Source organism: Phymastichus coffea, unplaced genomic scaffold (genome assembly GCF_024137745.1).
Source record: "Phymastichus coffea isolate CEN01 unplaced genomic scaffold, Cenicafe_Pcof_1.1 PCOF00012, whole genome shotgun sequence".
Classification (NCBI taxonomy): Eukaryota; Metazoa; Arthropoda; class Insecta; order Hymenoptera; family Eulophidae; genus Phymastichus; species Phymastichus coffea.
The window spans coordinates 3,368,465-3,389,673 of record NW_026706823.1 but is presented as its reverse complement, the minus strand read 5'-3'; the positions used below and the strand labels follow the sequence as shown (position 1 = coordinate 3,389,673).

The window sequence follows — 21,209 nt, the reverse complement described above, 5'->3', positions numbered from 1 at the left end:
ATGGCAAATCATTGTTCACAAAATTTTTTAAAGTTTTATCTACAATTTTCAATGCATATCTCGGAGTCATTTAAATTTCATCCCAAATAAATATTTCGATTTCTCTTAGTACTTGAGCTTCTAGAGATTGTGCTTTGATATTTGAAAAAGAATCCTGAAACTTAGGTACTGATAATCTTAACGTTTTATGTACAGTTTTGCCTGTGGAACTAATGTAGCTGCAATTCCTGTAAATGCCATGGAGCATATTTTAATATTTTTAGAACTTAGTTTATAATATAACGTTTCATAAACATAAGTTTTTCCAGATCCTCCTGGTCCATCCATATACGAGGGTGGTCCGATAAGTACTTAGCCTACAAAAGAAAAACGAAAATTTTGGAAAAGTGGCGTTTTATTTTTCAACATAGTCTCCTTTTAGTTCGATACACTTGGCCCAGCGATGCTCCAACTTCTTTAACCCGTCTGAAAAATACGTTTCCTCGAGGTCTGAAAAGTAGGCTTCCGTGGCAGCGATTACCTCCTCATTCGACTCAAATTTCTGCCCGGCGAGTGACTTTTTCAAGTTTGGAAACAAAAAGAAGTCGCACGGGGCTTAATCTGGAAAATACGGTGGAACGGGCAGCAGTTCGTAGCCTAATTCGACCAATTTGGCCATGCCGACGGCGGAGGTGTGAACCGGTGCGTTGTCATGGTGGAAGAGCCCTTTTTTCTTCGCCAAATGGGGCCGTTTTTTCAGCAATTCGACGTTCAATCGGCCCAATAATTCGGCATAGTACAGTCCTGTGACCGTTTTGCCCCTCTCCAGGTAGTCGATGTAGATCACACCTTGTGAATCCCAGAAAACGGTGGCCATCACCTTTCCGGCCGATGGGGCAGTCTTCGCCTTCTTCGGAGCACTTTCGCCTGGTAAAGTCCACTGTTTCGACTGTTCCTTGGTCTCTGGTGTATACCAGTGGATCCATGTATCGTCAACTGTCACGAAACGACGCAGAAACTCCTTCGGATTGCGCTTAAACAATGTCCGACATTGCTCTGAAGTTGTCTCACGGTTGCGCTTGTTGTCCGGAGTGAGCAAACGCGGCACCCATCGCGCCGACAGCTTTCTCATGCCCAAAATTTCATGCAGTACATAAACCACGCGGTCTTTTGAGATGCCTACGATCTTAGCTATGTCGCGCACTTTCAATCGTCGATCTGCTAATACGAAATCGTAAACTTTTGTCACGTTATCCTCCGTGTAGCCGTTTTCGGAGCACCTGGACGTGGCTCTTCAAAAATCGACGTGCGACCACGTTGAAACTCGTTAAACAAATTTTTGACGGCCGCCATCGAAGGAGAAGAGTCACCGTACTCAGCATCCAAGCGCTTTTTCATTTCACTGAGCGATTTCCCTTCCAAAAACAAGAATCGAATCACCGACCGATATTACTCTTTTTCCATTTTTCAAAAATCAACAGACACACTTGCTTTCACACGCTCTCAAAAATAAACTACAACTCCGATCCGGCTGAAATCTTGTCAGTAACCATCGAGAAGATTGTACTACGTGATAGAATATTTCTTTTGCGAGAGTGGCGCCATCGGGCGGTGAGGCTAAGTACTTATGGGACCACCCTCGTAAATGCACCTAGGACCAGTATAATTAGAATTATGAACCGCTTCGAAAGTCATGTTAACTATTTGTTTTTGTTGAGGATTTAAGGTATTATAACGTTGCTCTCCTACTTCTGCCATTTGTTGTAAAGATATTCGAATTCCAGAAGATACACAGTTTAAATGGTTAGTTTCATTCGTTTCATTAGAACTTGAAAATTCTGTTTCAACTAATTGATTCATTGTAGGAAAGTCATCTAAAGTACGACCTTCTCTATTCAATAAAGTGTTTATGACAGAGTAAGCCATTTTATGACTTACACTTTTTTCGTGATATCGAGAAAAATCTTCGGACATTGCATCTTTGAAAAAATCCCACAATTCTTCTGGATATAGTGGATGAGAATGTATGAGAATCCGTACAAATAAATATCGAAGTCTTTGGGGCATCATCCACCTTGTTCCTTTTTCCAAAGCCATTTTCCGTTCTTCATCATTTTCAATTATACCCAACGCTAGGCAAGTTCCGATAAAAGTGGGGTGTACTACATCAATAACAGTTCTCTAGCTTTCAAAACTTACAGCTCCTTTTACGTGAAGTAATAGCGATCTTAAATGAAATAATTCAAATTGAGTTGGACTAACAGAATACATACGCCCGATGACGTTAAAGTGTTTCTTTCTGGTACTCCATTTAGTTAAATATAAATTACAATTTTTTTTTTTCTTATAAGTAAAATATTGTGGAATTTCTGAATAATAATATTGTCTTGCAGTTTCATTTTCTAAATTTAATTTGAAATAATCTAATAACATGCTACTTGCATTATTTAACATAACGGGCATGCATACTTGCATAACGGGCTGTTTGATATATAATAATAACAGTCGGTGAATTACTGCAGGATGGTCCAGGAAAGGCCAGCGACAGCTCTCCATACTCCGAATTGCACTAGCGCAGTGAATTGTAAAATAATTTACAATTATCAATTTTTTTTTTTTTTCATGTGCTGTTACGCGATGAGCACCAGTGGTACTATTAATAAATAATTATTATAACCTGCTATTCTTCCAAAACCTCCTCCAAAAGTCGTCATACCAATAAAGGCTGTTCACTTCAAGAAGAAGAAATTAACCAACGTTGCCGTAAACATATATTGCAAGAAAGAAAATAAGGAATTACGGAGCAATCAACTCAGACACGTCGATTAACTCAAGAAGAGCGTTCGAAAAATACATCTAATATGTATTTTATTTTTGCGTAATTAATTGCTTAATTTTGCGTGAATGTATAGTAAATTTTCTTTATGTTACCAACGTAGGTCAAATATTTTCTTGATTTTTGCCTATACAAATATAGAGCAGCTTTTATGATTCGGTCTGCGTACACAATTAATACTGAATATTTCTGATAGCAAAAATACGTAAAAGTGTATTAATATTTGCCGCAGAAGTGTATGTCAAATTATTGAAATTATCTTCTCACAATTATCTATCAAAAATAATTGTAAAATCTATCTAATATATCATGAGTGTAATAGCAATTAAAATGCTGCTTGATATACATATTCATAAGCTACATTAGCCACACCCACTTATATCTATGCCTACGTTAAATAGAAAGAGATAGCTTAATAGATAGAAAAGGACGGCACATCACACTCAACTTTCCTAATAGACAGAGACAAGCCTGTCTACGGATTGATACGATAGAGAGAGAGATAACATTAAACATCAAAAATCATCGAAATCGAAATTATATTGCGACTACGAAAAGTTACGACTAGGAGAAAGAGGGAGGGGAAGAATTAGCCGGAGATTGCCGATGGCTTTTGTCTGATACAGACGTATAGTTCTGTGTCCTTGAACCACTTTGCAGATTTTTCCCGTGATTTTCCTAGAATCGAAGTGCAATTATTTAGAAGTACCATAGCTCGCTCGTGCTCACCGTGCTTGATTTCTAATTGTACAAAATCACGTTGCTAAATATGGAAGCCGCTAATTTAACGATAGACAATTTAGATTGAATAAAAATATCAAATCTACTCCAGTTTAAAAGTGAGTACTGCACGACTTATTATAAAGAAGAGTACGTAATAGCGCGTTAGCGTTCGAAACTCATTGTACGTGTGCCTAATTTCAAAGTTTAAATTTTTCATTTTGTTATTAGTCTTAAGTTATAAGTGCCTAACCTAACGGTTATTCCGATTGTTATTAATTTTACACAAGACAATTACATAGATTGTTATTTAATAAATCGGTTCAATTTTATACCACTCCAATTACTTTACTTATTCCAATAACCTGCTTCCTCTGTCTACCCAACCTTGGATATTATTCAAATCCCACAGAGAACAAAGGGAGCTAGTAAATATTTTGAGCTGGACCTTCTCCGACTGTTTGCTATCAAGGTAAGCCACGACCTAGTATCAAATTGAGCTTAGCCGCGGATATGTATCGCGGATAAATAAATCTATACACCTATTGATTCGTGAATAATATTTTGTCAGCTTTTTAGTTCAAAGGGATTAGTCTGCCAAAATATTAGACTGCTCTATATAAAATTACTTGCAGTGTTAGCTAAAGTTCTTAACACCAATCATTATTATTCAGGGCGGCACTCCCCTGAAAAATTATTTATGTCTAATTAATTAGTAGTAGTGTCTGGCGCCCAATAATCTGATAAATTAATTACACAGGCCAACAAGGTTTCAGAACCAGAGACCAGACATAGTACACCCGAAGGGTTTTGGTGCGCTGAATCCAAATCCGCGCTCAGAATTGTGCCAGCAGCACGTCAGGATTTTGAGATATCCTAACCTAAATGTGCGAAAATCACGTTTTTTGGCTATATTCGGTACCTTATAACATTGTGCATAAATTTTTTCATGCAAAACTAACAACGGCATCTGAAAGAGCAACTCTTGGTCGACAAAATGCATTACCGATTTTTGTTTTTATGTCTTTTGGTAATATAGAGATCGTCGTTTGAAATTTAACACCTATGAATTTGTTTGTACTCCGTCACACCAGAACGAATGACCAGACATAGTACACCCGGAGGATTTTGGTGCGCTAAATTGAAATCCGAGCTCAGAATTGCGCCAGCACATCAGGATTTTGAGATATCCTAACCTAAATGTGCGAAAATAACGTTTTTTTTGGCTATATTCGGTACCTTATAACATTGTGAATAAATTTTTTCATGCAAAACTGACAACGGCATCTGAAAGAGCAACTCTTGGCCCACAAAATGCATTACCGATTTTTTTATGTCTTTTTCCAGCAGAGATACCGTCAATTGAAATGTGCCATTTATCAATTGATTTATATTGGAGTATGAAAAATCTTGATTTTTTTTGCAATCTTCAGTAGTAGGATAAACTTACACTGGTATATAAAGGTCTACCATTGTACTAATTTACGGCGAATCTAGCTGAATTTATTAGATGCACTCTAAAATGGCAGCTATAAATTTAGGGCAGGCTAAGGCATGTGGTTATGACCTAAATGCAGTGAACAGTGAGGGTCAAGCACAGGACAAATTAATTTAAGTGGACTGTAATCCATAGCATTTCAATCTAAGCTCCAATGTAGTTAGAGAGGTTACACTAAGAAGTTGACAATCATTAGAATGTATATTCTTAAACCTATAACCGCCAATTCTGTGATGTTATGCTTTCTTTTTGTGAAAACGTTGGCGCTTCATTTCAAACGATCGTTGAAGAGATTTACGTTTGTGACTAAAAGGGTTATTATCATCCCTTTTCAATGACCACAGTAGTCGACCATCATTTTTTCGTCCCACCTTCCTTGGTAGTGTTGTTCCTTTTGTTTAAAGTCTTGGTGAAATCGTTCACCCATCTCCTCACTATATGCCCCAAGATTTTCTGGGAAATAGTCCAAATGAGAATGAAGGAAGTGTATTTTAAGGCTAATTAGACAATCCATTTTGACACAGGTCTGGGGGGTAAAGGGATTTAGGGTTAAGTGGGCAAGGTTTATTGCCCCGCAGGTTACAATGCTCCAAGATCAGGGATTTGAGTTATAATAGTCGAAATTCATTGCGTTGCCGTATAAACCAATTGATTAGTAGTACATTTCAATTGACGTTAAAAGAAGACATAAACTAAAGATTGTTAGTGCTTTTCTACGATAAAAATTGCTTTTTAGATGCCGTTGTCAATTTTGCACGAAAAAAATTATTCGCAATGTTATAAGGTACCGTATATAGCCAAAAAAACTTGATTTTCGCACTTTTAGGTTAGGATATCTCAAAATCCTGACGTGCTGGCGCAATTCTGAGCTCGGAATTGTATTCAGCGCATCAAAATCCTTCGAATATATTATGTCTGGTCTCCGGTTCTGAACCTTTGTCAAATTTTGTTGGCCTGTGTTATCGTAACTTGTAATTTATTTTACGCCGAGTATCGTGGTTATTGTTAGTCGGCAGAACACCATGTTACAACTTCTGTGATATTACTTTACTATGGTTTTTCTCTTATTTAGCAGATTGGCTAAGGAGGTTGTTGAGTGTGGTGGTTTAATTTTTAGATGATTCCATACATCCTTCGGTGTTCTTCAGGACAGTGTTATTTAATCATTGCTGTTTGCTATTTAAATAAATGACCTGCCAAATATACTGCGTTGTATTAATTATCTCATTTATGTAGATGATACACAAATCTATCTACATTGTGTCTACAATGATTTTCATAATGCAATTAGGAAAGTTTAACTCGAAGTAAATGTGGTAGCTTAGTGAGCTTCCTAAAATGGATTAGATACGAATCCATTAAAAACAAAGGTAATTATTATCGGCAGTAAACTATATATAGCTAGGATTAATTTATCATTGCTCCCTCCTATTATTTTAAATGGAACTGGCATTTCCTTTTCAACAACAGTTGCCCGTCTCTGTGTCATTATTTCTACTACTCTTGATTACAAGTTTCATGTTAATGGGATTGTTAGGAATGTCTATGCGTCTCTACACTCTTTAAAATTTTGTAATAAATCACTAATTTTACTTATAGAAAATAACTCGTAGAAGTACTGGTTTTTCCACATTTCGAGTATTGCCCAGTAGTTTATCAAGATCTCGATTAAATAAAAATAAATGACTTACATGTAGTGAAGCATGTCTATGTCAGATTTCTAATAAGCCACATTACTATCAATCCTTCTAAAATTATTATCAAATATTTCACATATCATAGAATTTGCTTAGATCGGCTTGCTCTCTCCACTGAGAATTTATACTCTTTTGTAGTATTATAGTTTAAAGTATTATTTATGATAAATTCTGACTACCTTCATACATATTTTTCGAATTATGATTGATTTGATATGACTTTCCAAAAGTCCTTTAATATCATTTTGTACGTAAAATTTCCTGTTCGAAATCCGATGTCAAAAATAGAGGTTCTCATTTTAAACAACTGCTTTGACCTTCAAATAATTTTGGAAATCCCACCCCAAGATCAAAACTATTTTTACAGAAAGATGGCCTCCATTGTTCTGAACATTTTTTGTCTGAACAATTTTTCTGTACGACGCTAACATTTCCAGATTTTCGGGTGCGTCGATTAAAATGACACACCCAGTATATGTATGTACTAAAGTATGTTTTAAAATCATACGTTATCATTAATTAATTAAGAAGAGGAGGGGGAGAGATTAATAATAAATATATACATTGTTTTTCCTTAAATGAAATTTTTTATTGACAACATTAAATCTTATTCTACATGTCATTTCTTAAAAGAATATTTATAGAAATCTTTCAACAATTTCATTGTTCTCTTCCCAATCCATGTAGGAACGATTTATGTAAAACTTTTTCATAAATTTTACGTTTTGAGCTGTGCACGTGCTTACATATTTACCGTTATGATTAGGATACAAAGTAACTGATTTTATGTTGTCAAAAGGGCAATAGCCCCGATCATTCAAGTTGAAAACTTTAAGGCCCTATCGGTCTAATTACTCTTTTTTCAGATCTCCGGAAACGAAATTATTTGTGGCATCTTTGTGTGTATCTGTGATAATATATTTATGTACTTCGTTTTTGAAATCATCAAAGTCCCATTCTAATCCATGATAGTATAATTCTATCCAAAGATTATGACGCTTACATTTCTTATTAACGCTAGCATTAACTGTCGTAAAATTTTTTCGTTTAATCTTTAGTAAATCCAAAAATGAAGTTTATAGAAGTTTAAAGAACAGTGACATTGAAATATCCATCCTCGTTGATAATATTCTAACAATCTTCTGTTATCCATCCCGCAATTTGGGCAATCCAATTTTGACTTAGATTAAATGGTAGCCAATTTTTCATAATAGTTGTTGTGTAACAAAACTCATTCCTTTGTTACCAATTCTTTGCGGGGTAAGTGAGGCACTTTCGCTCAAGGCAATTAATTGAGGGAGAAAACGAGGAGAGGCTGATAAATGAATTATCGAAAGACAGAAATTAAATCTCACTTACAACCTATTATTATTAATCATTATTCAAACTAAACATACGCGCGCATAACATAATCTAAATTACCGACCAACAAACTACAAATAGAACAATAAACTACTTAAGATAATCACAAATGAACATTTCGCATTTCATCTTAATACCTAATCGCGTACTTAACCTATTACAAACTTACTTAAAAACTACGCGAACTAATACCGGGTAAATTGCCCGGCACGTGGGCGCCTGGACAATTCACCGGTCGCAATTTACATCATTATAAATTAAACTTAGCGCGAACCTTCAGATAGCCGGCACATGAGTGCCAGGCTATCTCTTTCAACGCGCACCGGTCGTCGCATCAACAGAGAGAGAGAGAGAGAGTGTAGAGAGAAAGAAGAAAAGGAAGGCTTGACCTTTTATCTCCTGTTCCTCGCAACGTCGAGAATCCTGAGCGATACGCTGCCGCAAGAAGTACCGGGCGTCGTCGCTGGTCAGATCGCTGGTAGCTGCTGGCTGCTATCACTGACCAGGTATCCTTTCCTTGCAAGGGTGGGCTGGCTGAGGTCGCAGACAAAGCTGTTGCCGGTAGGGTTGACCTTCCTTCCGGCTATCCCAAACTGCACTCTCTGTACTCTAGCAGGGCTGGGCTTGGACCTCTGCACTCTAGTAGGACTAGGCTTCGACTCTATCTCTAATAGGACTGGACTTCGACTCTCTCACGCACTAATTCTTGCGTTCGTCTTGCAGCCGCTCAGCGGCGCACGCTCCTCTCCCTACCTTGACCTATTAGTTAGGCGGCACGCGACGCGCCGCTTATCGGTCACGCGTTGCGCGCCTGCCAATCCCTGCGTGGGCCTAATACTCTCTCTCTCTCTCTCTTTCTCACTCTCTCTCCGCGCTCTTCAACTTTTTCTTGCGCTCAACTGCGCTGGCCCGTCCTTGGCGCTGAAACAAAAAGACCAAGTGTTAGGCGCATACTTTAATGCGCCTAACGTTGGCCAACACGCCTTGCCGAGTGGAGGAGGGAGAACGCAGACGAGAGACCGGCACACGGCCTGCTCTCGTCACAGTTGAACCAACGTTTTTGCGTAATAGCATTGTACGACACGAACTGCAAATTATGTGCGGTACCCATGTCGTATGCTGATGTTCAATCTCTATCTATCTCTTTCTATTACGATATAGGACAATTAAAGAAAAAGATGAGCTTAAATTCACAAAACCAATGATACGGTCAAAACCGATTTGTAAAGATGATTGCTATTTCTGCATGACAAACATCGCAGGCTTCAGTGTTAATAACAAATCGAAGATCAAGTACGCTACAGTTTCCTCAGTGCAAACGCCTGTTAAAACAGAAACAGAGAAAGGAACGGTACATGAACCTATGGATATAGACAATTTAGAAGAGGAAGATGATGATCGGAATGAGACAAGCTCCGAGGAGGATAGTGAAGAAGACGATGGAGATGAGGAATATATCACATCGAAAACGGCAACCCCTCAGACTTTCACTCAACAGGAATTGAACGATCTCTTTCGTGAACTAGGACTACCTAAGGATGGAGTTAAACATTTGGCGGCAGCACTGAAGAAGAAAAACTTACTACCGAAAGAAACAAGCGCTTATACTTACCGAAACAGAGAACAAAGTTTCAGGAAATTTTTCACGAAAGATGATGGAAAGTCATTGGTATATTGTTCGGATGCGAAAGGTTTGGTAAATGAAAGTAAACGAAATGTTTGTAGAGACGAGGAATGGAGGCTGTTTATCGACTCCTCGAGGCGAAGCCTCAAAGCTGTTCTTCTTCACAATGGAAATACCTTCGACCTCTTCCAATAGCACATTCCACCAAGTTTAAAGAGACGTATGAGAATTTGGAAATAGTTCTAAAAAAGAACAAATGCGCAGAGCACAAATGGAAAATATGCGGTGATCTGAAGATCGCAACACTTATTCTTGATTGTAACGAAACTTCGCTCGTTATCAATTTTTAAAGATGGGCAAGTGAGGTCCACTCGCTCATAGCAATCGAGGCGGGAAAGGGGGCGGGGAAGGCAATGAAATAAAAGTAATTAAGAAATTATACACACAACAAAATTCGCATTCGAATCAAAATCTAATCTAATAAAAATCAATATTGATGATAAAAGAACAAATTGCATAATTCTACTTATAACCAGCTTTTACAAACTCTTAACCTAATGAACACAAAGTTGATGCAAACACGTCTCAACGCTATAGAACACAACGGTGTTTTTAACACCTATTACAATAGAGAACAAATAACAAATTAACTAACTTATCGCGCTTACTAATCTAACCGATACACCGCACGCATCGCCGGGCAGATGACCGCCGTGACGACGAACCGACTTAGCCTACTTAAACTAAAGAGAAAGCCGCCCGGCGAGGGATCGCCTTGATGGTACTCTACCTGAACAATTTGATGACGCCGACCTTAATTAAGGCAGGTAGCCAGGGCTTGTATGCCTTGCTACCTACCTGAGCCTTACAACTACCCGCTGTGCCATACCGCTAAAGAGAGAAATAGAGAGAGAGAGAGAGCTCCATCATCCACGATATTTTTTCTTTGCTTTCTATTATTATTTTTTCCCATTCTTTCTCTTCCTTTTTACTTTTTTCACATTTTTCTACTATGTGTTTCCAATTTTCTTCCTCTTTCATACACATTCTACATCTCTTATTTTCTTCTTTTTCCCAATACCTGCTTTCTCTCGTTTCATTACCTAACATAAACCTTTCCCTTATTTGTAGACCTTTTATTCTTCCCTCTCCTTGAATTTCCTTTTTCATTTCTTTTCATCTCTACTTTTTGATTTCTTCTTTCAGTTCTTTCCACCTGTTTATGTATCTTGACTTTTCTAGCTTTTTTTCTAGTTCTTTTTCTTCTTTTTTCTTTAGCTCTTCTTTTATTTCTTCCCAAAACTCTTCTCTCATTTCGTCTCCCTCTTCCCTCTCTCTATATATTTTACTTTTTTCTAGCCTTTCCTCTCTCTCCTCCTTCTTACCCTTTTTATCTTTTTCATTTCTTCCCCTTTTCTTTAGTTCTCTCCAGACTTCTTTTTACTGAGCCATCTCTTTCTTCTCTTATTTTGTTTTCATACCTCATTGCTCTTTCTAATGCTGTTTCTTTCATTTCTTGTCTTCCTGTTTCCCATCATATTAAGTAACTTGGCGTGTTTCTATCTAATCCCAATACCCACTTTATGTATTTTGGTTGTAATCTCTCTATTTCTTCATATCTCTTCCATCCCCAGATTTCTGCTCCATACATAATTACGCTTTTCGCCAGTGCGTCGAACAGGTTCTTCCTTAGCTTCCAATTTTCTCTAAATAGCTTTTCTCCCAACCCCCATAGTCTTGCGAGTCCCATATTTATTTTCCCTTCTACCTTCTTTATCTGCTTTTTATTTCCGTTATTTCTGCTTATCACATATCCCAAGTAGTTGTAATCTTTATCCATATCTATCATCTCACCTTCCCATTCGAATTCTTCTTCCTTTCCCCTTCCTTTTCCTCTTCTGCATTTCATCATCTTTGATTTTTCTACATTTAGCTCTAATTCCCTTTCTTCCAGGTACCTTTTTAATTTTTTCACCATTGCTTTCATTCCACTTTCACTCTTTGCATATTCTAATGTTCATATTTTCTTCCTTCCTATCACTACCCCTCCTTCTTGCACCTATTTGATCTTCACTTCCCGGCTAGCGAAGGCAAGATTAAATAGCGTGATACTCAAAGGGCACCCTTGCCTTACGCCTTTGTAAGTCTCAAGCTTCCCAATTATTTCTCCTCCAACTTTACTCCCTGTTTTCTTATATATTTCTTCTATTCTTTTCCTAATTTTTCTATTTATCCCTTTCTCTTTCATTGTTTCACATATTTTCTTCCTCTTTATCTTATCAAAAGCGGCCTTCATGTCGCAAAGAATACAAACAGTTTTCCTCCTTTTTCCCTTATTTCCTTCCCTATTATTGTTTTTAATATATATGTTGCGTCCATTGTTCCTCTTTTCTTCCTGAATCCAATCTGCGTATCGCTTAGCGTTTCTTTAGCTTCTAGTTCTCTTTCCAGCTTTTTCCTCAGTATTTCCGCATATATTTTATATCCCGTGTCCATCAGCGTTATTTTTCTATAGTTTTCTACTTCTTCTTTCCCTTCTTTCTTATATTATTGGTACTATTATTCCCTTTCTCCATTCTTTCGGATATCCTTCTCCGTTCCATACTCCGTTTAAGCATTTTGTCATATATTTTAACAAGCCTTCCATGCCTTCCATCCGCGCTTCATTTCCTATACCATCTTCTACTGTCGTCTTCTTCTTTTTCATTTTTCTTATTAACTCTTTTACTTCGCTTACACTAATCTCTTCACCTTCCTCTCCTTCGTTGTCTTCGGTTTCTTTCCCTTTGCTTTCTTCTTTTTCTTTCTCTCCCAGTTGTCCTTGAAGTGCTTTAACCATTCTTCTTTTCCTATATTTTCATCTAATCCAATTTTTTTCTTCCTATTGCAATTCACTTTATCCCATAATTTTCTTCACATCTTTTCTTATTTCTTCTGCCACTCATTTTCCCTCAGCTTCTTTCGCTTTTCTTATTCCCTCTAAATTCCCTCTTTACTTCTAGGTATTTGCCTCTGTCTCCTTCCCATTTTCTTACCTTATTTAACTCTGCCATCACTCTAACCCTTTTTACCCTACATTCTTCGCTCCACCAGATTTTTTCGATCCTATTTTTTTCCTTATCTTCTTTATTACGACTACGTCCCTCACTCTATTTTTTATCTCTTTCCATGTTTCTGTTTCCTCTATTGCGTCTATCCATCTCTGATACTCTCTTATACCTTCTTCGCTCCAGTCGTCTGTCATCCTTTCTTCCTCTTCTTTTCTTTTTTCTGCTATTTTGTCTCCCAATTCCACTTCTACTAGTAGGTGGTCCGACTTTACTCTCTCTTTTATTTGAACCCCTATTATTGCCTCATCACCTTCCTCGTTATCTACTACATAATCTATCGTTGACCTTCCTCTCGCTTCTATATATGTTATTTCTTCCTCTTCATCTCCTATTCTCTCATTCGTTATCACTAAACCCATTTCTCCTAGCCATTATATCATTTCTTCTCCCTTTGCGTTTAACACTTTATCCTTGGCCTTTATTTCTTCCAGGTTTTCTTCTGTCTCCCATTCACTTCCTTCGTTTCCTGTTCTTGCGTTGAAGTCTCCTCCTATAATTATTGTTTTTCCTCTGTTCTCCTCTATCTCTTCGCTTAGGTATTCATAGTTTTCCTTTTTCTCATGTTGAATGTACACCGATGCTATCATGTATTTCCTCCCTCCGATCTTTATTTCTCCTGCTATTACCTCACTTGTCATTTCTTTCTTCTATTCAACCTTTTTCATCCCTTTCCTCTCTTTTACCACCATTATTCCTCCCCCTATTTCTCGCCCCCTTCATCCTTCCCTTCTTGAGTCTCTCAACTCTATGTTATACTCTTTTACTTGCTTCTCCATCCCAGTTTTTGCCCCTTGTCTCTTCACCGAAGTTTCTGTTTGCCCCACTATATGGAATTCCCTAACATATTCCCAGTCGTCTTCCTCCATTCTCCTAATCCCCGCCACGTTCCAGAATAGTATCTTTACTGCCTTTCCGTCTCTCTCCCTTCCCTCCTCTCTCTATTTTTTTTCTATTGTTTTCGAAACCCTTCCGCCCTTTATCCTACCATTTTTCCCTCTTTCTCGCTCCACCACCATTCTTCTTCCTCTGACTTCATCCCGTTATGCCACATCTTTACCTCTTTACGTTTACTTTTTATTTCTCTCGCTTTCCTTCTTACTTCCTCTTCTATTTTCCTCTGCTTCCACGTCCAGTCTTGATCTATATGTATCTTTTTCTGTCCCAGCTTCTTTTTCCTCTTCATAATTCCTTCTTTTTGTTCCCATGAAGCGCACCTAATTTGTTACAACCTTTTTCCTCTTTCTCTCCGACCATCCCTTCCCGCTATCCCTCCTATTCTTCTCAGATTCACTATCTCCCCTTTCTTTTCTAGTTCCTTCCTTAACCAGTCCTCTGCCTCTCCCTTCTTTTCCCATCTTTACCCACCTTTTAAGCCTGTCACTATTATAATTTTGATCCTACTTTCTTTATCCATTTTTTTCTCTCATATACTCTATTTCTTCCTTATTGCCTACTTCTGTTCCTCTTTACTTCTCGTTTTCTCCTTCTATACTTTATTTAATTTCACGCACTCTTCTTCCAATGGATTCATCCTCTCTCCCCATTTTTCCTACAGTTTCTTTTCTCTATTTTCTGCTTTTTCCCTTTCTTCTTTCGTCTCTTTCTTTCTTCTCTCTCTCTCTCTCTCTCTCTCTCTCTCTCTCTCTCTCTCTCTCTCTCTTGTTCTCTCCTAACTTTTCCTATTTCTTTCTCCTATCTTTCTTTTCTTCTTTTCCCCTCTGCCTCCATTCTTTTCATTTTTTCCATTATTTCTTTAAACATTTCTATCCATTCTTTCCTTTCATCCTCCCATGCCTCTCATAAATCCCTTATATCTGCCCAAATCTTTTCCATCATATCTTCTATATCACTGCTTTTCTCCACTTCTCTTATCGTGTTGTCCAATCCTTCTCCTCCCTCCCTTTCCATCTCGCTCCCCTCACTTTCACTCTTGCATCTTTTGGCCTCTCTCATTTCTCCTCTAATATTCTTCCTCAGCCCCTCTCCGTTCTCTCTCCCCCTCACCACCTTTACTCTTTTCTTCTTTTCCTCCTCTGGTCCTTCCTTATCCATCCTTCCACCTTCATCTCTTAATTTTTCTGTTGTCACAAAACTTTCCATCACTATCCCGTATGCCTTAATTCGACTCTCTAATTCTACTCGTGATCCCACCATTATTCGCTATCTTACCTTTTCTGTCTCGGCCTTTACTTCTTATCGCCCCTCCTCTCTACCTGCCTTTCCCGCTTCCTGATTTTCTCTCTTAACCTCAACTCTTCTTTTTTCTTTATTCCTTTCTCTCTGCTTTTTCCTGCAGTTCTCCAAGCCTCTCTCTCTCTCTCTACTCCACTTCTCTTTCGCCTCCACGCTATTTTCACCTCTATCACTCTCCTCAAACACTTTTCCTCTTTAACTTTCTCACCGAAACTCGCACTCACAGCCAAGATACGCCCACTCCCTTCCACGAGTCGAAACCCACTCGAATTTCTAAAATACGAGGTGTGATCAAAAAGTAAGGTGAATTTTGAAATTTAGCGGGCTACGTCCGTTCGATCTTCGACTTTTTTATTTGGTTATGTCGGTACACTCGTCTAGAATATACGTTCCAAATTTCAGCTTTGTAGTATGTTTGGTTTGTTTGTGAGAGGCATCAAGGTTAGAAGTGTTTTGCGTGCTCCACGATTTGCTGCTGTCTAAAAACATGGATCAAAGAGTTTGCATTAAATTTTCTGTGAAAAATGGAATCAAATGTTCCAAAACACTTGAAATGCTGAAAGTGGCATACGGTGAGTCTACTTTAAGCCAAAAAAATGTTTACAAGTGGTATAAACTCTTCCAAGAAGGCCGAGAAGACACCGACGACGAACCTCGTTCCCCAGCACATCAACAACTGATGAGAATGTTGAAGAAGTGAAGAAAATAGTGTTGGGAAATCGTCGAATTACCATTAGAGAAATTGCTGATGATATTGGCATCTCATTTGGTTCGTGCCAATCAATTTTGACGAGTGTTTTAGACATGAGACGTGTGTCAGCGAAGTTTGTTCCGAAATTGCTCAATTTCGACCAAAAGAAACGTCGCATGAGCATCGCCCAAGAGCTACTGAATGACGTCAACGATGATCCAGATTTACTCAACAGGGTTATAACAGGTGACGAAACATGGGTATACGGTTATGACGTCGAGACTAAGACTCAATCGTCCCAATGGAGACATTCTGGATCACCAAGACCAAAAAAAGCACGCCAAGTTGGATCAAATGTAAAGGTTTTGCTTACAGTTTTCTTTGACTGCAGGGGCGTGGTGCATCATGAGTTCTTGCCACAGGGTAGAACAGTAAATAAGGAATATTACCTGCAAGTTATGCGCAATTTGCGCGAAGCAATCCGCCAGAAACGTCCGAATTTGTGGAAAAATAAAAATTGGCTTTTGCACCATGATAACGCCCCTGCTCATACATCGTTGCTTGTGCGCGAATTTTTGGCTAAAACCAACACAGTAACGATGCCACAGGCACCGTATTCCCTAGATCTGGCCCCCTGTGACTTCTTCTTGTTCCCAAAACTGAAGAGGCCCATGAAAGGACGGCGTTTTGCCACGATTGAGGAGATAAAGACGGCATCGAAGGATGAACTAAACAAGATCACAAAAAATGATTTTTTGAAATGCTTTGAGGATTGGAAAAAGCGTTGGCACAAGTGCATTATATCCGAGGAGGATTACTTTGAAGGAGATATAATAAAAATTGATGAATAAATAAATATTTTTTGAGAAAAATAAAAATTCACCTTACTTTTTGATCACACCTCGTAAGTTTACGGCTATTTTGATACAGAATCAATTTATGCAGACGCAGCGTAATTTTTTTACTAATGAAATTTTTCTTACCGTTACTTTACAAAGAAAATTCTTTTTCTTTCGAATTGAAATTTCTTTATTGTGTTTCGGATGAAGGGACAGTTTTCTTCAAACTTAGGTTGCTGCGAGTTTCGAAAATTTCTATATCCTATTCCGTCTCTGAGAGTATGTACAATTTTACTCTTTCAATGCAGCATTTGATACTCTGATACCAGTACTGCATGATTGGGGATGGTTTTCTGCAGACCTTGAATGTTGCGAATTTCGAAAAGCTATAAAAGATGCTCTGCACCTGAGTGTACGTGCAACTTTATTCTCTAAGCTTGGTACCGGATACTTAGATTCCGGCAATTCCCGCAATATATATATATATATATATACAGCCATTAGATTAGTTGCTGTTTAAACATTGTCTCCTGAATATAATTTTTGAAAAGTAAACTGTAAAACTTTCTGTCGAAAATTTTGGCGTCATCGTACGTGAAGGTAAACTACCAAAGCGTCATGGGGATTTACTTCTACATAGTATTAAAGCAATTTTTTGGGGTCTATCTAATTATGGTAATTCCAATTGCGTTAGATTCAAAAACGTTTACGTTTACTCGAAATATCTCAATTAACCAACATATAAATTACTGAAAGAAATACTGAAGCCAATAAACGGGGTGAATTATTTTCTCTTCAAAGAACATGAGTTAGTGATTGATACCCAGCATGTATTATTCAATTCGATAATAATATTTGATGACTTCGCGTGTGAAAAGTAGGACAACGTGCGTTCTTTGTTTTGTATAGATAGACACAGAAATGTCGACTGCTTCTATCTCTCACAAACGTACACTTGTATTTCTAAACATCTTGTAAGAGATAATGTTGATTTGTTGGTAGTTTTTAAACAAATCGATGCAGGTATCACTCATATAAATTCCGATAATTGCATAAATTCGGACATGACTTACAATCAATTTGAAGATCTATATGCGAAATCTTGACTTTTAGTGATTGACAAGAATAGAGTAAAAATGGAGCTTATTTGCTTAGTAACTCTACAGTGATTTTTTATGAGAATACCGTGAGCGTTGATGATTTCAAGTATTCGAAAACAAATGGTTTAATGGAGTTATTTGTGACAGAACAGCCTGATAGAAGTCTAATAACGCAAGACAATCCCAAGAGATATCAAGAAATTTTATCTCGATTTATTAGAAATTTTTAGGAAATTCTAGAGATCATAGAGAAGTATGAATCCAGGTGAACTTATACCAGCACATCATAGCTACAAAAATAATAACATCGTTGGCCCAATATTTAATAAGACTAAAAACCCTAAGATAGGAGAGAAAGGGTTAAAAATTGGTGCATCTTTACCTAGGTATACGGTTGCATTAATCAATAATATTAATATAGATTATGCGTGTTAGGATGATCCAAATGAACTCTTCGATCGTCTTTAATTAGTTGTACCTGAAAAATCAGCAGGTAACAATAGTCATATCAACAAAATCCATTCGACAGTTTAGGAACTACGCAAGGGTGGATATATCTTGAGAGCATTACTGCCATTCATTTATTATAAAAATGAGGTTCATGTATTCCGATGTAAACTTGGACATCGAGTTAACGACCATTGTAGCCCACCAAATCTCCGATTCAAGCTCATGTCATAAGGTCATTTCGATCTGCAACATAAAAGATTAGAAAATGTTGCTCCACCACTAAATTCTGACGAGGCTATTAATTTGCAAACTGTTCAACGTATCGTTCAGTCGGCAGTAAAAACTGTTACAGATACTATCACAGCATACCTGAAAAATAATCTCAATGACTTAGTTGTAATAAATAAATCAGTCATAAAAATAGGTACCCAAAATACAGAAATAGACGGGTCGTTTGATGGAGCGTCAGAAAGAGTGGTGGAAGAGCTTCACAAACCAGCTAGACGTAATTACACAGGCCAATAAAATTTGACGAAAATTCAAATCCAGAGACCAGACCTAGTATACCCAAAGGAATTTGATGCGCTGAATCCAAAACTGGCTTAATGGATTGATACATCACTCTTAGTTTATGAAATATCCTAACCTAAAAGTGCACAAAATACTGTTTTTCGGTATTTTTGAACTCTTACCACATCGCTAATTTCTATTTTAGTTAAAAACTGGAAATAACATTCGAAAGGAGAAGTCGTCCACTTTAAAAAGCACTACCTCAGTTTTTAAATTGAAATTATTAAAGCGTCGGGATTTGGGTTTATCTTTGGGTTCAGCCTGTCGTAGGTGTAAGGAATATAAGGTTCTTGAGATTTGGGTTTGACGTTAATCTGTCGGAGTGTAAAGATAATATATTATTTGTGACTTTGAATGTTTACAGTTCCTGTTTCATGCATGTTTTACTTTATTGGGTAACTCATCTATTAGGGTTCGTGAATTAATGCCAAAAACATTTTGAATTTATTGATTGTTTAAGGTTATATGTGCTGTCTGACTAGATTACATTATATACTGGTATATGCAGAATATATATGAATTTCCAATCTATATTTACATACCTCAGATTATTTTTCATGTACTTTATATTATCGATGAATCGACAAATTAGCGATGTGAGAAGAGTTCAAAAACAGTGAAAAACAGTCTCTTTTGCACTTCTATGTTAGGATATCTCAGAAACTATAAGAAAACCCATATATAGATCTTTTCAATTGAAAACGATTATTTTTAAATTGGGCTTATAGGCTCACATATACAATATAGGCTCTTTTAACGTTGTTACGAAACTACGAAAATACGTAACTTCAATCAATGATATCTCGATGAGAAAAAAAGCTATCTTAAATTTTAAAAATGGATTTCAGAGGGCAAGAGTGCTCTTTTATGATGCTGTCGCCCGTTTTTGGAAAAAAAAATTTACTCAAGATGCTATGTAACCTCAAAAACCGTAAAAAACAGTGTTTTTTGTACTTTTAGGTTAGGATATCTCGGGAACCTAGGGTGATGGAGCAATTCTGAGGCCAGATTTGGATTCAGCACATCAAATTCCTTTGGGTGCAGTATGTCTGGTCTCTGGGTCTGAAAATTGTCGGCCTGTGTTATTATTTCTGTTTCATTAGTGTCAAATAATTTAATTGCAAGATGTAATTCATGTATTTCTTTTTTTCCTTCAGCGTTCTCTGTCTCTCTCTCTCTCTCGCTCTTTCACTTCTCTTTTTCTTTGCGCATGACCGTCTCCCTTTTCTCTGTATCATTGCCGTGCCTATAATAAACAACAGATATGTAAATACAAAGACAAAGCGTAGTGATTCCCAGCCTAAAATACTTCGTTACATATTTCACTGTAATCTTCAAATACTGTCATAATATGGCCACTTCCGTTTCATTTTTATGAAATATTTCATTTATTATTTGTTCTTTAATATTTTTATGTTCTTGTTTTGATTGAGCAATAAACTTCTCGGCTAGCGTTAATGTTATTCTGTAGTTTTGGTGGTTATTACAGATGAAAAATAAATTACTTATAAGTTTAACTGGATTCCCAGTGTTATAGTTCGCTCTGCATTTTTTAGTATGAATGCAATTTTCACAGACTACATTCTACAGGACCTACGTTTGTACTTAGATTGCCCTTATAAATGTTAGTATCGTTAGTGGTTCCCATACTCTAGACGCCATGTTTAAAACTTAACGGAACACAATTTTTCATAACCCATATCTTTCCTCGAAATATCTAAATATAATTAATATATAAACAGTGATGTTCGTATTTGCATAAGTTTTATAAACCAAAAGGATTATTATATAATATATTTTCAAATATGTAGAAATATGTTGAAAATCATCTTCGATATATTCACTTTTTTCCATGATTTCCATTTAATGTTTGTAATATTTCAGACATTAAATGGACAATGAATGAGCAACTTCTGTTATTAACACGATACTTGAGTTAAATGGTGACATAAGAAATCTTATAGTTATGTTTTAAACATCCCATAATCTGTTTAAATGTAGTTTCCTTTGAAAAATATAGATTGACAATAAATTTAGTGCTATTAACAGAAAAGGTGATTAATATCTTATATTTGCGAACATACTATATTATATTTATCTACCATCACAGGAACAAAATGTATATCTGGAGAACATCTAAGTGTAAGTGGAAGAGCTCTCAACGATTGTCACGCAGAGGTTATAGCTAGACGTTGTTTATGTGAATATCTATATAAACAATTAGAATTACACACGGAATGCTTAGAAGAGGAATCTATTTTAGAACATAAAAAGAAGGGATACAAACTGAAAGATGGAATCCAGTTCCACTTGTATATCAACACAGCACCGTGCGGAGATGCTAGAATTTTTTCTCCCCATGAGGATAATGATTCCGTAGATAAACATCCAAATAGAAGAGCTAGAGGTCAATTACGAACGAAAATTGAGTCTGGCGAAGGAACTATACCTGTGAAAAGTAGTGAAGGTATTCAAACTTGGGACGGAGTTTTAATGGTAAGAATTGCCTTTCTCATTCGTGTTTTACTCTATACTATAAT

At 37.0% G+C, this 21,209-nt stretch overlaps 1 protein-coding gene across 4 annotated transcripts in view; it reads left to right on the top strand.

Annotated features, from left to right (window-relative positions):
* The window catches only part of LOC131672620 (double-stranded RNA-specific editase Adar-like), a 623,043-nt gene that overhangs the window by 214,039 nt on the left and 387,795 nt on the right, over nucleotides 1-21,209 (top strand). For all 4 annotated transcript variants that reach the window (XM_058949983.1, XM_058949974.1, XM_058949993.1 and 1 more), the window contains one exon: nucleotides 20,780-21,165. In XM_058949983.1, coding sequence (XP_058805966.1) covers nucleotides 20,780-21,165 — 386 coding nt within the window. The remainder of the gene's footprint in view (nucleotides 1-20,779; nucleotides 21,166-21,209) is intronic.